Genomic DNA, 13,918 nt, shown 5'->3' with positions numbered 1-13,918 from the left:
AGAAGGTTGCGAAAACAGTACAGGGATATCCAGTTCAACAACACAAAAATGCAGAACTCTCACATCCCTGCACCCAGCTGAGCACTCTGGCTGTTCCCTGGCACCATACTGGCAGAAGACACAGGCCTCCTGTGCCCCTTTCTTTTTTACAGGAGAAAACCTAAACACACAAGGAGATGCAGAGAGCTCTGCTTTGGGTGATCGGGGAACCTGAATATTGGGGTTTGCCCTGTGCATACCAGGCTTGACACTTCAGATGCGGTTTAAGTGTAGACTGATCACTAGGTCATCACTAGCCAAGGTTGGTGCTTCAATTGTGTAACCGGGGGGGGGGCATTTGTTTTGCTTGAGATAAGCTAACAGATATCTTCAACTAAAATCTGTGGGGGTGTGATTACGGAGCTATGAAAAACTGTCTCTTTTAAAAAGAAAACCCTCGTCAGACTCCCAGGAAGTAGAAATGGCTAAGGTGATTTTCTCTAACTCCACTACATGAGTCATGCTCGGATTGACACTAAACATCAGCTTAAAAGGAATTATTTTGAAAGTTATAATAGTGTTTTAAAATGAAAGCCTCCTACAACTTTAACTAGAAAATCATGACTGATGCCTTTAGTACAATTAAATGAAGCATTTTGAAAACTTCCACAGTAGAAAGGATGAATGAAATTAAAAATCACAGCCCATTGAACTGATAATATCATTGTATTAAAACAAAGTATCTTTAGGGAATAGCTATTTAAACGTGCTGATATTCATGTCCCCTCTCCTCCTTCCTTGAATACAAACAATATAAAACATAACATCTCTAGAAAAAGCACTTAAGGAACAGCCCCCTCTAGAATTCTTCTTCCCTCCTCCCACTTCTTTATCTTCCATTCTCTGAAGAGTCAGGAAAAATACTGGACGGACCTGGTCCAAATTATTTTCTTTGCTCCTCCCTGACAGTAATTTTGCAAGAGCCCTAAGGAACACCTTTATAGTCGTTATGGATTAATCTCAATATAGAATTAATCTACTTGGACATTTTTGGCTTTGTCCATAGCCGTATTGGCCTGAAGGCAGATCTGAATTTGTCAAAAATCACATAAATATTTTGCTATGCTCTGCTGAATCAGGTATGTAAAAATTGTATATGTCGCCTCAGGTTTTACATTTTTGCCCAAGCTTAGCATGAAAAAAACACAGTATATCAATAAACTGCGTTAAACTCACAAGATAATCTGAGTCTAAAGCAGGCTCAATTAGAAGTCTTATTTCTAAAACTTTAGGATGTGCAAACCATCTTGTATAGAATCTGTAGAGAGCCTGGATTTTTCTACAATGTTACCCATGGAAATGTCAGCCAGCAGTACCTACTGTTCCTAGAAAGTGGGCACTTTGGGTTTTAATTTCAACCCTTTCCTGAAAAGTACTTTTAAAATATTGTTATTGTAGTTCAATGTAAAATACACGTCACTAATATAATACTTTCACAAAGTAAATCTCAATGCAAATAGGTCTGAAAGCAAGAAGAAACCCCACTTAGAGAATAAAAGTGAGAAATGGCAACTTTGGGATTGTAACTGAGGTACTGAAGTAGCCAAAGCATCTAAGTGGTTCTGTTTCATAAATAAGTCCAAGATTAAAAAAGGACACAGCATCTCTTTAAACACCAATATATTCTGGCTAGCTAACTTATATCAGTGATGTTTTACTCGAGAACAGAAGCAAACATAGCAAAGAAATTTTGCAAGGTTGAGTAAATCAAAAAAAAAACAAACCCTAAACATACTACTCAAAACTTGAGGTAGTGAGTTTGTGATAAACTTCCAGAGTGCAAGTAATGAAGTACAACTCTAGCTAGAGCACTAGAAGAATAAGCTTCATCTGCTCAGTTCGCATCCTGACAGTAGTGCCGTACAAAAAACAAACAGAGCCATGCTGTGTTTCAGGAAAGCTTTACAATTAGTCTTCATTCTATATTTTATGAAGGAAAAATCCAAAGGCTTTTTTATCCTGAACTGACTGGTTAGAAACACAATGGTGCACAGAATCCTGCTTTTCACATACAAGCCAATGAACTGAACCAGCTTGTTCTGAAATATCAAAAGAGGACATCACCAGAAAATAACTCTAATTGTGCTAATTTAAAAAAAACAAATTCTAGCAAAATAATTTCTAGTTCATAAAATATTTTGATAATGGCACATACCATTCTGATCTCCTGCAATACGAGCAGTTTTTAAAGATGCAGATTCTGGAGTTCTTTGTCCTCTATATCAAGAATAGCATGTCTCAGTTCCTAGTAAGAATCTGTCCTGTCATAGGAAGAAACAATAACCACTTTTGGAAGGGGAGGCAGTGGGCTGGAGAGAGCACAGCATGAGGGGAAGGTATCAAGGAAGGATGGCAGGCAGGAGGTTAGAACAAACTGTGTATCTGCAATTCAAGAACCTGTCACAATACCATTCACAGTCCTTTCCCATAGAAACTTCTGGAATGTGGGTTTATCAGGTGATAATCATAAAATCACAGAACGGTTTGGGTTGGAAGGGACCTTAAAGATCATTCAGTTCCAACTCCCCTGCCATGGGCAAGGACACATCCCACTAGCACAGGCTGCTCAAGAACCCATCCAACCTGGCCTTGAACACTTCCAGGGAATGGGCATCCACAACTTCCCTCGGCAATCTGTTCCAGTCTCTGTGCAAGCCTCATCGTGAAGAATTTCTTTCTCATGTCTAATCTAAATCCTCCCTCTTCCAATTTTAAGCCATTCCTTCTCATCCCATCACTACAAGCAAATGCAAAAGTCCTTCCCCAGATTTCTTGTAGGCCCCCAGGTACTGGAAGGCTGCTCTAAGGTCTCCTCAGAGCCTTCTCTTCTCCAGGCTGAACAACCCCAACTCTCTCAGCCTGTCCTCACAGCAGAGGTGCTCCAGCCCTCTGATCATCTTCATGGCCCTCCTCTGGACCCATTCCAACAACTCCTATCCTTCTTATGCTGAGGATTCCAGAACTGGACACAATGCTCCTGGTGGGGTTTCATGAGGGTGGAGGAGAGCGGCAGAATCCCCTCCCTCGCTGCTGGCCATGTTTCCTTTGATGCAGCCCAGGAGACAGTTGGTCTTCTGGGCTGCGAGCATACACTGACGATTCATGTCAAGCTTCTCATCCTTCAGTACACCCAAGTTGTTCACAGGGCTGCTCTCAGATGATTCCTTCCTTGTAACTTACACAAACAGCTACTTATTTGTCATTTCTTGATATTTTAGCAGTATATTTTGCTCGGCATGTGGTACAGAATGAGGTCTATCGTAGCTACCAAATCTCTCAACTATATGTTATTTATTTTCTTAGCACTCATTTTAACAAACATATTTATTTACAGCATGCTTATATACCAGAACCCAAGCTTTCCCTTCATATGTAATCCTCCTGCCTGCTGTCATTTTCCTCAAAAGATGTCTCACTCAGTGATATTTTGGAAGTTTATTTCAATAAGTAAATTGGTTAAGGCAAGCTTTCCTCTATAAACTGGAAACAGAAAATCTGTAGGAATTCAACATTACTTTACAAGTATTTCTTCACTCAAAATCCTTAAATACAAGCTGCAAGTGCCCTTTTACTGAAGGAGAAGGCTGAAGGGGAGAAACATCTAGTGACAAAAAAATAACTGTAGCAAAACCCAGACTGTGGTGAGTAAAACTGTTTGTTCAGCCCTTCATAACCACAGTATTTAATAGTTCATTTGTCATAATATTTATTTATTTTTACCAGCAGATTTGGGAATGGAGAAAAATAATGCCCAAATTGGCACCCATTCTTTGTAGCTAACCAATCCTCCACTCCAAGGAACTTCAAACCTCCTGTGTCTTGCTCAATCCTGCCATGATTCAGTACCATGTAGCTGGCTATTTTCCAGCTTGCTGCTTCAGTAATATTTAATCCAAACCCAGAAAAGTCCATACTCCCTATTTCAGATTTCACCAGGTCTCCTTTTGTAAAAGCAGCTCCAAGTAAGCTTAATGATTGCTAGATAGAAAACCTAAAAAAAAAAAAAAAAAAAAAGATTAGCTACAACAACATGTCCTCTTTGCCTTCCTTATTAAGGGCTTCTCCACAAAAGAGGTTCACTACTGTGCACTCTTTTTCTTCAGCATCATTTCTTTCATAATTTTTCTCCTTTTCAAATCATGCAAAATCTGCAATGCTAAATATTTTTAAAATATAGAACGAATTTCAACACAAACTGCTACCACTCACTTCACAGGGATGAAAACATAATACAGCCAATCTACAGAATAAACCTTTTGCTTTTCTCCTCTCAAGAAAGGAGTTTCTGCTCCTTTTCCCCTGCGCTTTCTGTTCAGAATGACAGATTTTGAGGCCAGGTTCAAGTACTGGTTTCCACAAATGACCATTTGCCCATCTCAGTGGGGGCAGCTCACAATTCTTCTACAATGCCTTTTCATGTTCCCCAGAATTTAGAGTTAGACCTTCATGGTGAACCAGGAATAGATAGAACTGATGGTAGGACATCTCCTCCTCCAAAGTCTTGAAGATAGCAGGATTTAGAGATTATCAAGGATTGCAGACCTCTCTTCTCTGTTTAATTTACAGATGCCACACCACACACAAGAGCAGTGAAATAAGTGGGATCAGCAGAAGGAAGACATTCTTGTCTCTCTCAATGAATGCCTTTCCTTTGCTTTTCTCAGCAGCAATTTGGCAGTTCCTAAGGTTCTTTTGAGAGGTGGTGGCAGCAACTTTGTGTGGATAAAGACAAATTTACCTAAGGTTTATTGCTGTGCCTACAGCTTCCAATAATATCAGTTCTCATTGCCAGGCTGACAACTTCAAACAAGCTTTTGAATTTAGGAGCAAAACTTTGGCATCGGTGTAGGATGAATCACCACAGCTGGCTTATGGGCATCTCACTGCAAACTGCCACCATTTGGGATATTTGATAAGATGTTCCTTTCATTGCAACATTTAGGCAGCCGTGTTAAGCTCCATGTTAAGTAACAGGCTTTGGAAATGTTAAGCTCCTTCTTGTGTTGTTTAATTCACAAACAATCCACTATGCTATTTTAATTTCAGTTATTTCTTAAAATATTAAGATTGTGTTCTGCTAATGGCCAAACTCATTTAGCAAAAATAGCTTTTTAATATGGGACAATACACTCTTGAGAGACTATAATCGGTTGTTGCTAAAACTGCTTGTGCTAAGAAGTGGGTCTCTAAATGCAGACTCTTAAGGTAAAAGGGGAACTGAAGTACATAACGCTGCAGAAATTGTCTTTAAGGCCAAAGCTGTACTATTTTTAGCATCAAAATTTCTTATTAGACTACTAAAGAAAAGCTTTGCATCTCATCAGCAGCTGCTTTGGGTCATGGGTATAAATATTTCCAAGTAATTTGTAGCCAGACAACACACTGATTTTGACCAGGGATTTAGTATTTCAACTATTTGTTAAATGTTGACTTCTAGAGCAAATAAACAACATTAACAACCCACATGGAGAACTGCTAACAGAAATTATTTTGGCAAATGGTACTGTGTATCTAAAATATTTCATGACAATCACAATGTGTGTTCATGGTCTATATTCATGATGACAGTTATGTTGTAAATAGTAAAATAAGTATAGATGATAGCAAATGTGTCTGTTGTCTGTGGTGATGCCTTCCATTTCCACTAATTTTTATGTGTGCTGCCAATTTCTAAATACCTGTAACCAGAGTAAATCTTCTCGGCCACTATTCTTTACCTTGATTAAAAATTCATTTTCTAGTGTGGGAACAGTGCTCTAACTACCAAAGAGACACAACTGACAACAGACTTAAGGATTTTTGCAGTTAGCTTTAGTGTCCCACTCTGGAGATCTGCAAACCATGTGTTCAAATGTGTTGTCCCTAGTGTCTAACATATCTCACATGAAAAGCGAAGAGTTCATAAATAACGTACTTTGAAGTTCTGCATCTATGGCTCAATTTAACTTGCAGCAGCAAAAGGCCACATTTCTGAACACGGGTACTTATGCAGATGATGAGAAATGATGATAGCAATGTCGCAAGGTTACTGCTCAGTATTCTTCAGTGGAAGGAAAGGTGGCACAGCTGCATGCCAGGTTATTGGGAAGAGGTGTCTGCCACAGTTCTACAACAACAAGCTCTCTTCAAAAGAGTGGAGAGTTTTCAATTCAAAACAAGTCAAAGTTTATTTAAATGAAAACTAGAAATTCAATCTGTTTAAATACATAAAACTGATCACATGGTGAGTTAGAAGTAAAAAGGTTCATACAGAATTCTCCCACCAAAACAGTATCCTTGCAGGCAAGACTTTGCTTGCAGTTCTGATTTTACCCAACTCAATGAATGTCTAAAATAGATACAATAAACTCTGCCCAGTCTCCCTTGGTCCCTGAACAGTTTTTCCCCCTTTGTTAATATGAGGCAAGCTCTTCAAAAATGAATAACTGGCTTTTCTTGTGATTATATTTTTAACTTACATTCCATAAGCTAAAAAACTTGGTTTAAAGCTTTCAGCAGCACCAAACCCCCACCCATTTCCTTGATATATCTCAGGAAAAAAACTATGTTGCCAGCTTTTTCATCAAGACACAATGTACCTCTAAGAATAGACTTCACCCTGGTTTCTCCATACTTTAAAAAAGTTATTTTTGTAATGTCCCTCCTTGCTTTTGTGTTTTCTTTGTTTTTTTAAAACAATGATGACCATTTTGCAGTGAAATAGCTGTCCAAGATGATGTTAACACCCCTCACAATTTGATAGCACAGCCAAACGTAAAGACAGAAAGAATATACTCAGTACTGACATGATTTCCCTGCACATCTCAACTCTGTATGTTGTTAGAACAGTTGGCACTACCAGAATTTTTAATTCTAGTCTGTAGCTTATCCAAAAAAGTTCTTTACTGTTAAAGGTGAATCACTACCTGATTTGCATACATGCTAATATGTACAGAACCACGCATGTATGTCAGATATATGTTTTCTATAAAGCCTCCTGAGTAAACAGTAAGGTACAAGAAGAAAATCAAAGCTGCTACACTCTTTTAATTTTGTTATGTTAGTTCAAATAGAACAAAACCAAATTTTCCCTATGGCATATTTACTAACTGGAGTCTTCAGGAACGGAAAACTTAAACCTTTGTAGTAAGAGCTTGCTAAAAGATTCTTGTTTTTTCCTGTCTTCAGTATAGATCGGAATAGATATACTCTAGATGAATCCTTTAGAAATAGTTGACTATCCAGGATAATGTGAAAAATTAAAAATTTAAGCTTTCTAGTTGAAAGAAATTACCCTCACCTTACACATTGTAGTGATCATTAATACAAAACTGCAGTGAGCATTGCTTTTTGATGCTCGTGCTTTGTACACTCATATATCAAAACTTGTTATTTTGCTCCTCAGTCTTTCTTCTATGACAACTGCACCTTGGCAGACTCAGCTGTTTCTTAAGCTCTTTTGTGCTTAAGAAAACTAAGTGGCTAGCTGTTCCTTCAGATTTCCTAGTCCACAGAGGAAGGATCAGATCTTTGCGTGATATACTGAGAGAGAAATAAAAGAGGCATTTGTAGCTTAAAGACAGCACCATATGTACGGTATCATCTGCAGGTGAAATGAGGTGCTCTGTTTCAAAAGTTGCCACAAATGCTTCCAAAGAAATGTTTCCAATTCAACAACAGTATTAAAAATAATACTGGATTTCTTTTAAAGAAATAAGATATTGTCCTTATATAATTTACAAGGATTTTTATAAGTAAATTTCAGAGAAAATTATACCAAAAAAGTCAAAGATCATTCCTTTATTAAATTCTATTCCTTTTGTAATCAAGACAATTATTTACAGACTCAGAAAGACTACATTTGTTTATCAGGCTGAACAATGGAAAAAATGGCTGTTGTGACAGTGGTGGCAGTTAGGAACTAACTGCCCTGTTGATCCCAAAACTTTCTTCTGCAATATAGACCTTAATTACTGTAACTCCATCATGCACTTTTCCTATAGTTGGTTTTAGGTTTTTCCTGATTCCTCAGTTATTTCTGTGTAAATATATAGACAGAACAAAATCTCATGGGGAGCACTGTATGTACATACAGGATTTTTTCATATCTTTCTACAAGTATTTTCTGAAGGAACTGAGCAGGGCTGGCAGAAGAGACAACAGCCTTTTCCACCTGTGGCCTGAAGGCAGAGGAATAGTTTCAGTCCTCTTGGGTGGCATAAGGCTTAGGGAAACTGCTGACAAGGTTTTCAGGTCACATTATCAGTTTTGGACGTAGGCAGGAATTAGACACCTGGATTCTATTGAAAGTACTTAAATCTTTAAATTTAGCCCCAAATTCTTCTTGTGAGGCACCCTGAGGTCATCTCAGTTCCTGGGCATGCACCAAGGACACAGAAAGTGGGCAAGTTTCTAGGGACTGACATAGTCTAAGGTGAAGCTTAAGTGATCATACTTACTTGGAGTATGGCAAAAGATACCAAACAGGGAGGGAGGGAGAACTGATCTTTGTACATAAAAATCTCAGGATCAACAGAAAGGTCCACTTTGGTATCATCTGCATACAAATTCCAAATCTTCATCAATTAAATGGAAGTCTGGAATAGTCATGAATTGCTGGCTAAGATACAGACTGGAAAAGTTCCCCAAAAGTGTTTCATTACTTGTGTGGGTGGGGGGAAAGTGTTATAATTTGTCAACTGTGTATGACTAGTCACATTACTTTATCACTTTCTAAGCCAAAGAGCTATTTTTAAATTTAATTAAAAATTGCTACCTATGCAGTTATCCAGTGGATACTCTCCAAAATAGGATTTCTATAGCTGTATCGAGTTAGAAGAACATGATGAATCAGCATGCAAACACCACCAGTTCAAATTCAGTTAATTCCTTTTATATGTTCATACACTCACTACAATGTGGTTTGTATCCATCTCTCGTAATTCATTTCCAACATTCACTCACTCTTAAATGTAAAGGAGTCTAAATGTGGTATAATTTATTTAATTCAGAACCAGAAAAGTGGACCCAGTAGGGAAAAAAAAATCAAACACATTAACAAAATACTTGAAGGAGGCTTCTATTCACTGAGGCACAACTATCCTTGCCAAAGTCTCTGCAACTCCTACCCTTCTTCAGAGCTACTCCTCAAATCATGAATGGCAAGTATAGTGAAGGTAATACTGATTGTCAGGGTATCAAGCTGTCTTGCCTGTTTGAACCTTATGAAATTTGAAAAGGGAGAAATACTCTTCCCTCTCCATCACATCCGTTTTAGTTCTGACAGACCTGCCTGTAAGCAGACAGCCTTCTTCTAAAGTGTGGAGGTGAAAAAGACAGAGATACTTCAAAAATAACACGTTTATCTCAGGCCACCCTGATAAAGATCTGTGGAGGTTTTCATGTTGTGGAATAAAAGGAGAGATACGATCTGAAGAAAAGCATAGCAGCCCAAATCTTGGTATTGTTAGGGTATATCTAATGATCTCCACAAATTTAGTTCTTTATGGATAATAAAATGATCTTTTCAGAGCAGCTTCATTCTTATGCACCCTGTACAAAGTTAGAGATCTCCATAACAGCATACTAACGTACTTCACAGTCTTAAAATCTATACACCTTAGAGCAGAAGCAACTTAAAAATACAAGCAATGCTTGATGTGTCTGACTAGGAAAAAAAAAGATGGTTTTTTTTTTCAAAGGAATGAAACTGGCCCATTTATAGACACCATGCTCATATGCATTTTTTAGAGCTTTCCAGCTGATAAATTCAGCTGAAAAATGCATTCGCCACTAAGGGCTGTGCAGTAAAATATCTCTGTGTGCACTATACCTGCCAGGTGCTGGCATTTTGGGGCTCAAGTGGCATGAGCTAAGTAGTACATACTTGTGGAAGAGAAACAAATCAAAAAGCCTCTTCAATTTACTCATTTTATCCTGTTTGGGAGGGCCTCAAAGCCTCTTTTCTACCAGCTATATTTGTTTGTTTAACAAAAGATATTACCTCTCCTTACAAACCTCATCTAACAGTTTGTAACAAACTCTTTTTTAAAAAAAAGAAAAGAAAAAAATGAAAGATTAATTCAATAGTAACATTCTTTCAGCTATTTACCCTCAAATGTTTCTCATAGCTGCCTTGGGAAAAACCTAGAGGTTTAGCAATGAAAATTTTAAAATACCCGAGTTATTTGCTCTCTCTGCACTGCCTCTGACAGCAACAAGCCTCATCTTTCCCTTCAGGAGAGACTTTACCACAAGAAAGGCTTCCTAAGCTATCCTAAAGAGGCAGGTGGCAGTGCAATTAATAATTATTCTTCAAAGCTGTACCTTTTTGCCCTATCTCAATCTTTCTTCCTAAACAAATGTCTCCCACATGACCTCAGGACCACTTGTGCTAGAGTGCTGAAATGTATCTAAATGGCACCAAGGAGAGGCCAAATGGTGGATTTCATCCACCACCCCTCCCCTGCTTCTTGATTTCCTGCTTCATCTCCTCTATGTATTCTTTGCACTGAGATAATCAGGGCTGTATCACCAGAGATGATCTCTTCCCAGATAATATGCAAGTTACCCCATGCAAAAATGGTGCTTTTGAAAATGGTCTGATCCTCTAATGCACTATTTACATTGTGATTTGCAAGCTCCTGTACCACATACAACACGATATCTAGAGACACTCATTTTTTCAGAGATACATCTCCCTCACTGACCATTCAAGGCTTTCCCAACTGCATAAGAACAGCAACTGCAGGTAAAATAGCACCATTAAGATTAATGCTACATTGGCAACACTTCATCATTCACATTTAATTTTCACCATTTCTTCTTAGTTTGCATATATTGTACATATTCATCATTCAAAGCTTAGTTAACATCCCAAGCTAATCTTTGGCCTGACTGAGTGGTGTTACAACAGTATAAGATTATTCATTTCTAAATACGATTACAAACGTGGGGATTGTTTCATTATTTATTGCCAGGTGGTAGAGACATTTTGCTAATGGGTTGGTGGCTTGTCTCCTTTTATTTTTGATATCACCTATCTTAACTATATGATGAATTTGGGTGACAGATATTAAAGCACCATGATTCACAGAATTTTCATTTCGAGTAGGGAGTACACAACAGTATAGTGAATTACGAAGAGATCATGTTCAGTAAACATTCAGTGATAGAATTAGGAATGCAAAGATGAGAGGAGAATAATTCTGGCCTGAACCAGCACTTGTTAATAGAAAAGTCATTCACAACAGGTTATATTCCAGTCTAAATACACATATCTCCTGTTGGTATTTTAGGGAGAGGGGGTAGTGGAGGAGGGATGGAAAGAAGACAGCAACAGACCCAATCATCAGTGTAACCAGTTCAGTCAAAGCTCCTGTTCAGCATACAGCAGTGACCTCAAATGTTAAGCTAAGAAACAAAAAAGAGTAAAACTTATTTACTCCGGTGCTACTATCGGAATCAGTTACACACCCTTACTTGGGTAAGAAAGTTTAATTACATTAACCTGTCTCTAAAAGTTTATTAGAAATAGAGGTAGAGAGCTCAGACATGGACATCAAGAATGATCAAAGAAAGGAAGTACTTGGTGTGGAAAGACCGGAAAAATTAAATCGTATCTGAAAAACAAGTAGGATAGCAAAAGAGAGAACAACGTTTGCAAGGTAGATAAGCCTATTTGTATTTTCTTACAACACTGGAATTAAGTTAAAGACCAGCAAATTTCAAGGCGAGAACAGTAAAAAAGCGCTATCCTTTGATACTCAAAGTCTGTATGTGGATTTCATTGCTACAAAATGCTTTACAGCATTCAAATCACTGCTAGCCATTACAGAAGTCACAAAATATAGAGAACACAGGAGCTGGGGATCCTTACACAGAAATTAAAGTTTTGAAATGAATATAAACTGTGAAGTTCCTTGGCATGAAACAACCTCTGTTTATTGTGGGAAACTCTTTTGAAAGACTCTTTGCAGACACTTAAGGCAGTGTTCTTTCCCAAAACTTGCTCAAGCAGACAGTCAAGGCTGCTGTTGGATATCAGAAATATTAAACTAATTCTACAGTCTAGTTAGGAAGTTCTTCAATTTCTCCTAATTGTCTTAAGTTGTAATAATAATTAAAAAAAAAAAAAAGTCTCCCTCTACACAATAAAATTCTTAGCACAGGATTTAGGCAGTGGACAGGCTGGAACTTACTTTAGAATGGGACCTGCATGGAATAAAGCAATCAAGTAGTCTCATTCTGCATGGGACATGGCCAAATGTGAGATCTTAGGTATGGCCTTAACATCAGAAACAAATGCTTAAGACCTCGTTCTGCAGTCTGTATATACCTCCCTACTGCCCCAGTCCCTGTGTCTTTTGGAAAAAGCTACGTGTCAACCAGCATAGCTTGAGTTCAAGGGGGCAGAAGAAATTAAACAAACAAACAAAAAAGCAAGCATGTTAAAGTAAGTTTTCCTTCAAACAAAAGGTTATTTGTCAACAACGGTCCTATCAGTTGAAATGCAGTTATTTTGGAACTGTACCAGAATAACGATCCAGTCCTAATCATCTGTAATTTCTGAGTCTTCTCCGATCCGGTAAAACTCGACTGAACTCAGAGGGGCGACACTGTCCCCAGCTCGGGAAGAATCGGCTCACCCCTAGCCACGGCATAAAGCAGTTTAGAGACCTAAGCTGCAAGACCTAAAGCAGCTGCAAATGAGCGACAGTGACCGCATACGGTTCATCTCCAGCCCCCCCCCGCGCTCCGTGCGGACAGCCGGGAGGTGACCCAGCGCGGGGGGCAGCGCGCACCGCTCCGGCGGCTCCTTCGAACGGGAGCGGCTGCGAGGCTTCCTCCCGCCTCGCTCCGTGCTTTTCGCGTGCCCGCGGCTCGTCCCGCGGGGGCTGGAGGCGGCAGAAGGGCTGCCCGGTGCCCGTCCTCGGCGCGGAGCCCCTGGGGCGCGGCTCACCTGTCGATGCTGATCACGCAGAGGGTGAGGATGGAAGCCGTGCAGCACATGACGTCCATGGCGACGAAGACGTTGCAGAAGAGGCGCCCGAAGATCCACTCGCCGCCGATGAGGTCGGTCACGCTGACGAAGGGCATCACGGCCAGGGCCACTGAGAGGTCGGCCAGCGCCAGCGAGACGATGAGATAGTTGGAGGGCTGCCGCAGCTTCTTCACGAAGCAGACGGAGATGACCACCAGGCAGTTGCCGGCGACGGTCAGCAGGGTGATGAGGGAGAGGACGGCCCCGATGACAACTTTCTCCGCGCTTCCGTAGCTGAGGATCTGCTCCCCGCACCGGGACTCGTTAGCGGGGAGCGCGGTGGCCGCGGGCAGCGCCGTCGGGGCGGGAGAGGGCAGGAGCCGCGCGGGGCCGCGCGGGGGCCACGACCCGGCGATCATCCTGCCGCTACCGCGGGGGCGGCCGCCGTGCGGGGCGAGGACCATGCTGGCGTGAGCCGCCCATGGAGCCCCTCCGCCCGCCCCGGGCTCAGCCTTCGCCTTCCCGCGGCGCTGCCCGGGCGGCCGGCGGGGGCGCGTCCCCGCCCACAGCGCCCGCTCCCACCCGGCCGGCACGGGCTGGGCGCCGCTCCGCCCCTCCGCTCCCTCCGGCGGCGCCCCGCGGTGCCCGCCTCGAAACCCCCTCTGGTAGAGAGATGAGAGAGAGAGAAATCGGGAACCCCCATAGACAAATAGATAGCAGAAAGAGAGAGACAGACAGACAGCTCGGGAACCCCTATAGATAGAAAGAAGGAAAGGCAGAGAGAAGGAAAGAGAGAGAGAGAACTAAAGAGAAAAAGAGAAAGAGGGAGACAGGAAGGAAGAAAGGAAGAAAGCTAGATCTGGATCCCCCATAGGTAAATAGATAGCAGAAAGAAAGGTAGATAAGTAGATAGATGGG

The 13,918-nt window shown here is 40.7% G+C and overlaps 1 protein-coding gene across 2 annotated transcripts in view; it reads right to left on the bottom strand.

Annotated features, from left to right (window-relative positions):
• Window positions 1–13,714, bottom strand: part of HTR7 (5-hydroxytryptamine receptor 7) — a 39,399-nt gene extending 25,685 nt beyond the window's left edge. For both annotated transcript variants that reach the window (XM_054072087.1, XM_054072086.1), the window contains exon 1: window positions 12,980–13,714. In XM_054072087.1, coding sequence (XP_053928062.1) covers window positions 12,980–13,464 — 485 coding nt within the window. In that variant the 5' untranslated portion in view covers window positions 13,465–13,714. The remainder of the gene's footprint in view (window positions 1–12,979) is intronic.
• Window positions 13,715–13,918: the final 204 nt, after the last annotated feature.

Source organism: Cuculus canorus, chromosome 7, assembly GCF_017976375.1.
Source record: "Cuculus canorus isolate bCucCan1 chromosome 7, bCucCan1.pri, whole genome shotgun sequence".
Classification (NCBI taxonomy): domain Eukaryota; kingdom Metazoa; phylum Chordata; class Aves; order Cuculiformes; family Cuculidae; genus Cuculus; species Cuculus canorus.
Note: the sequence above shows the minus strand (reverse complement) of the source record. Positions and strands in the feature narration are given on the sequence as shown.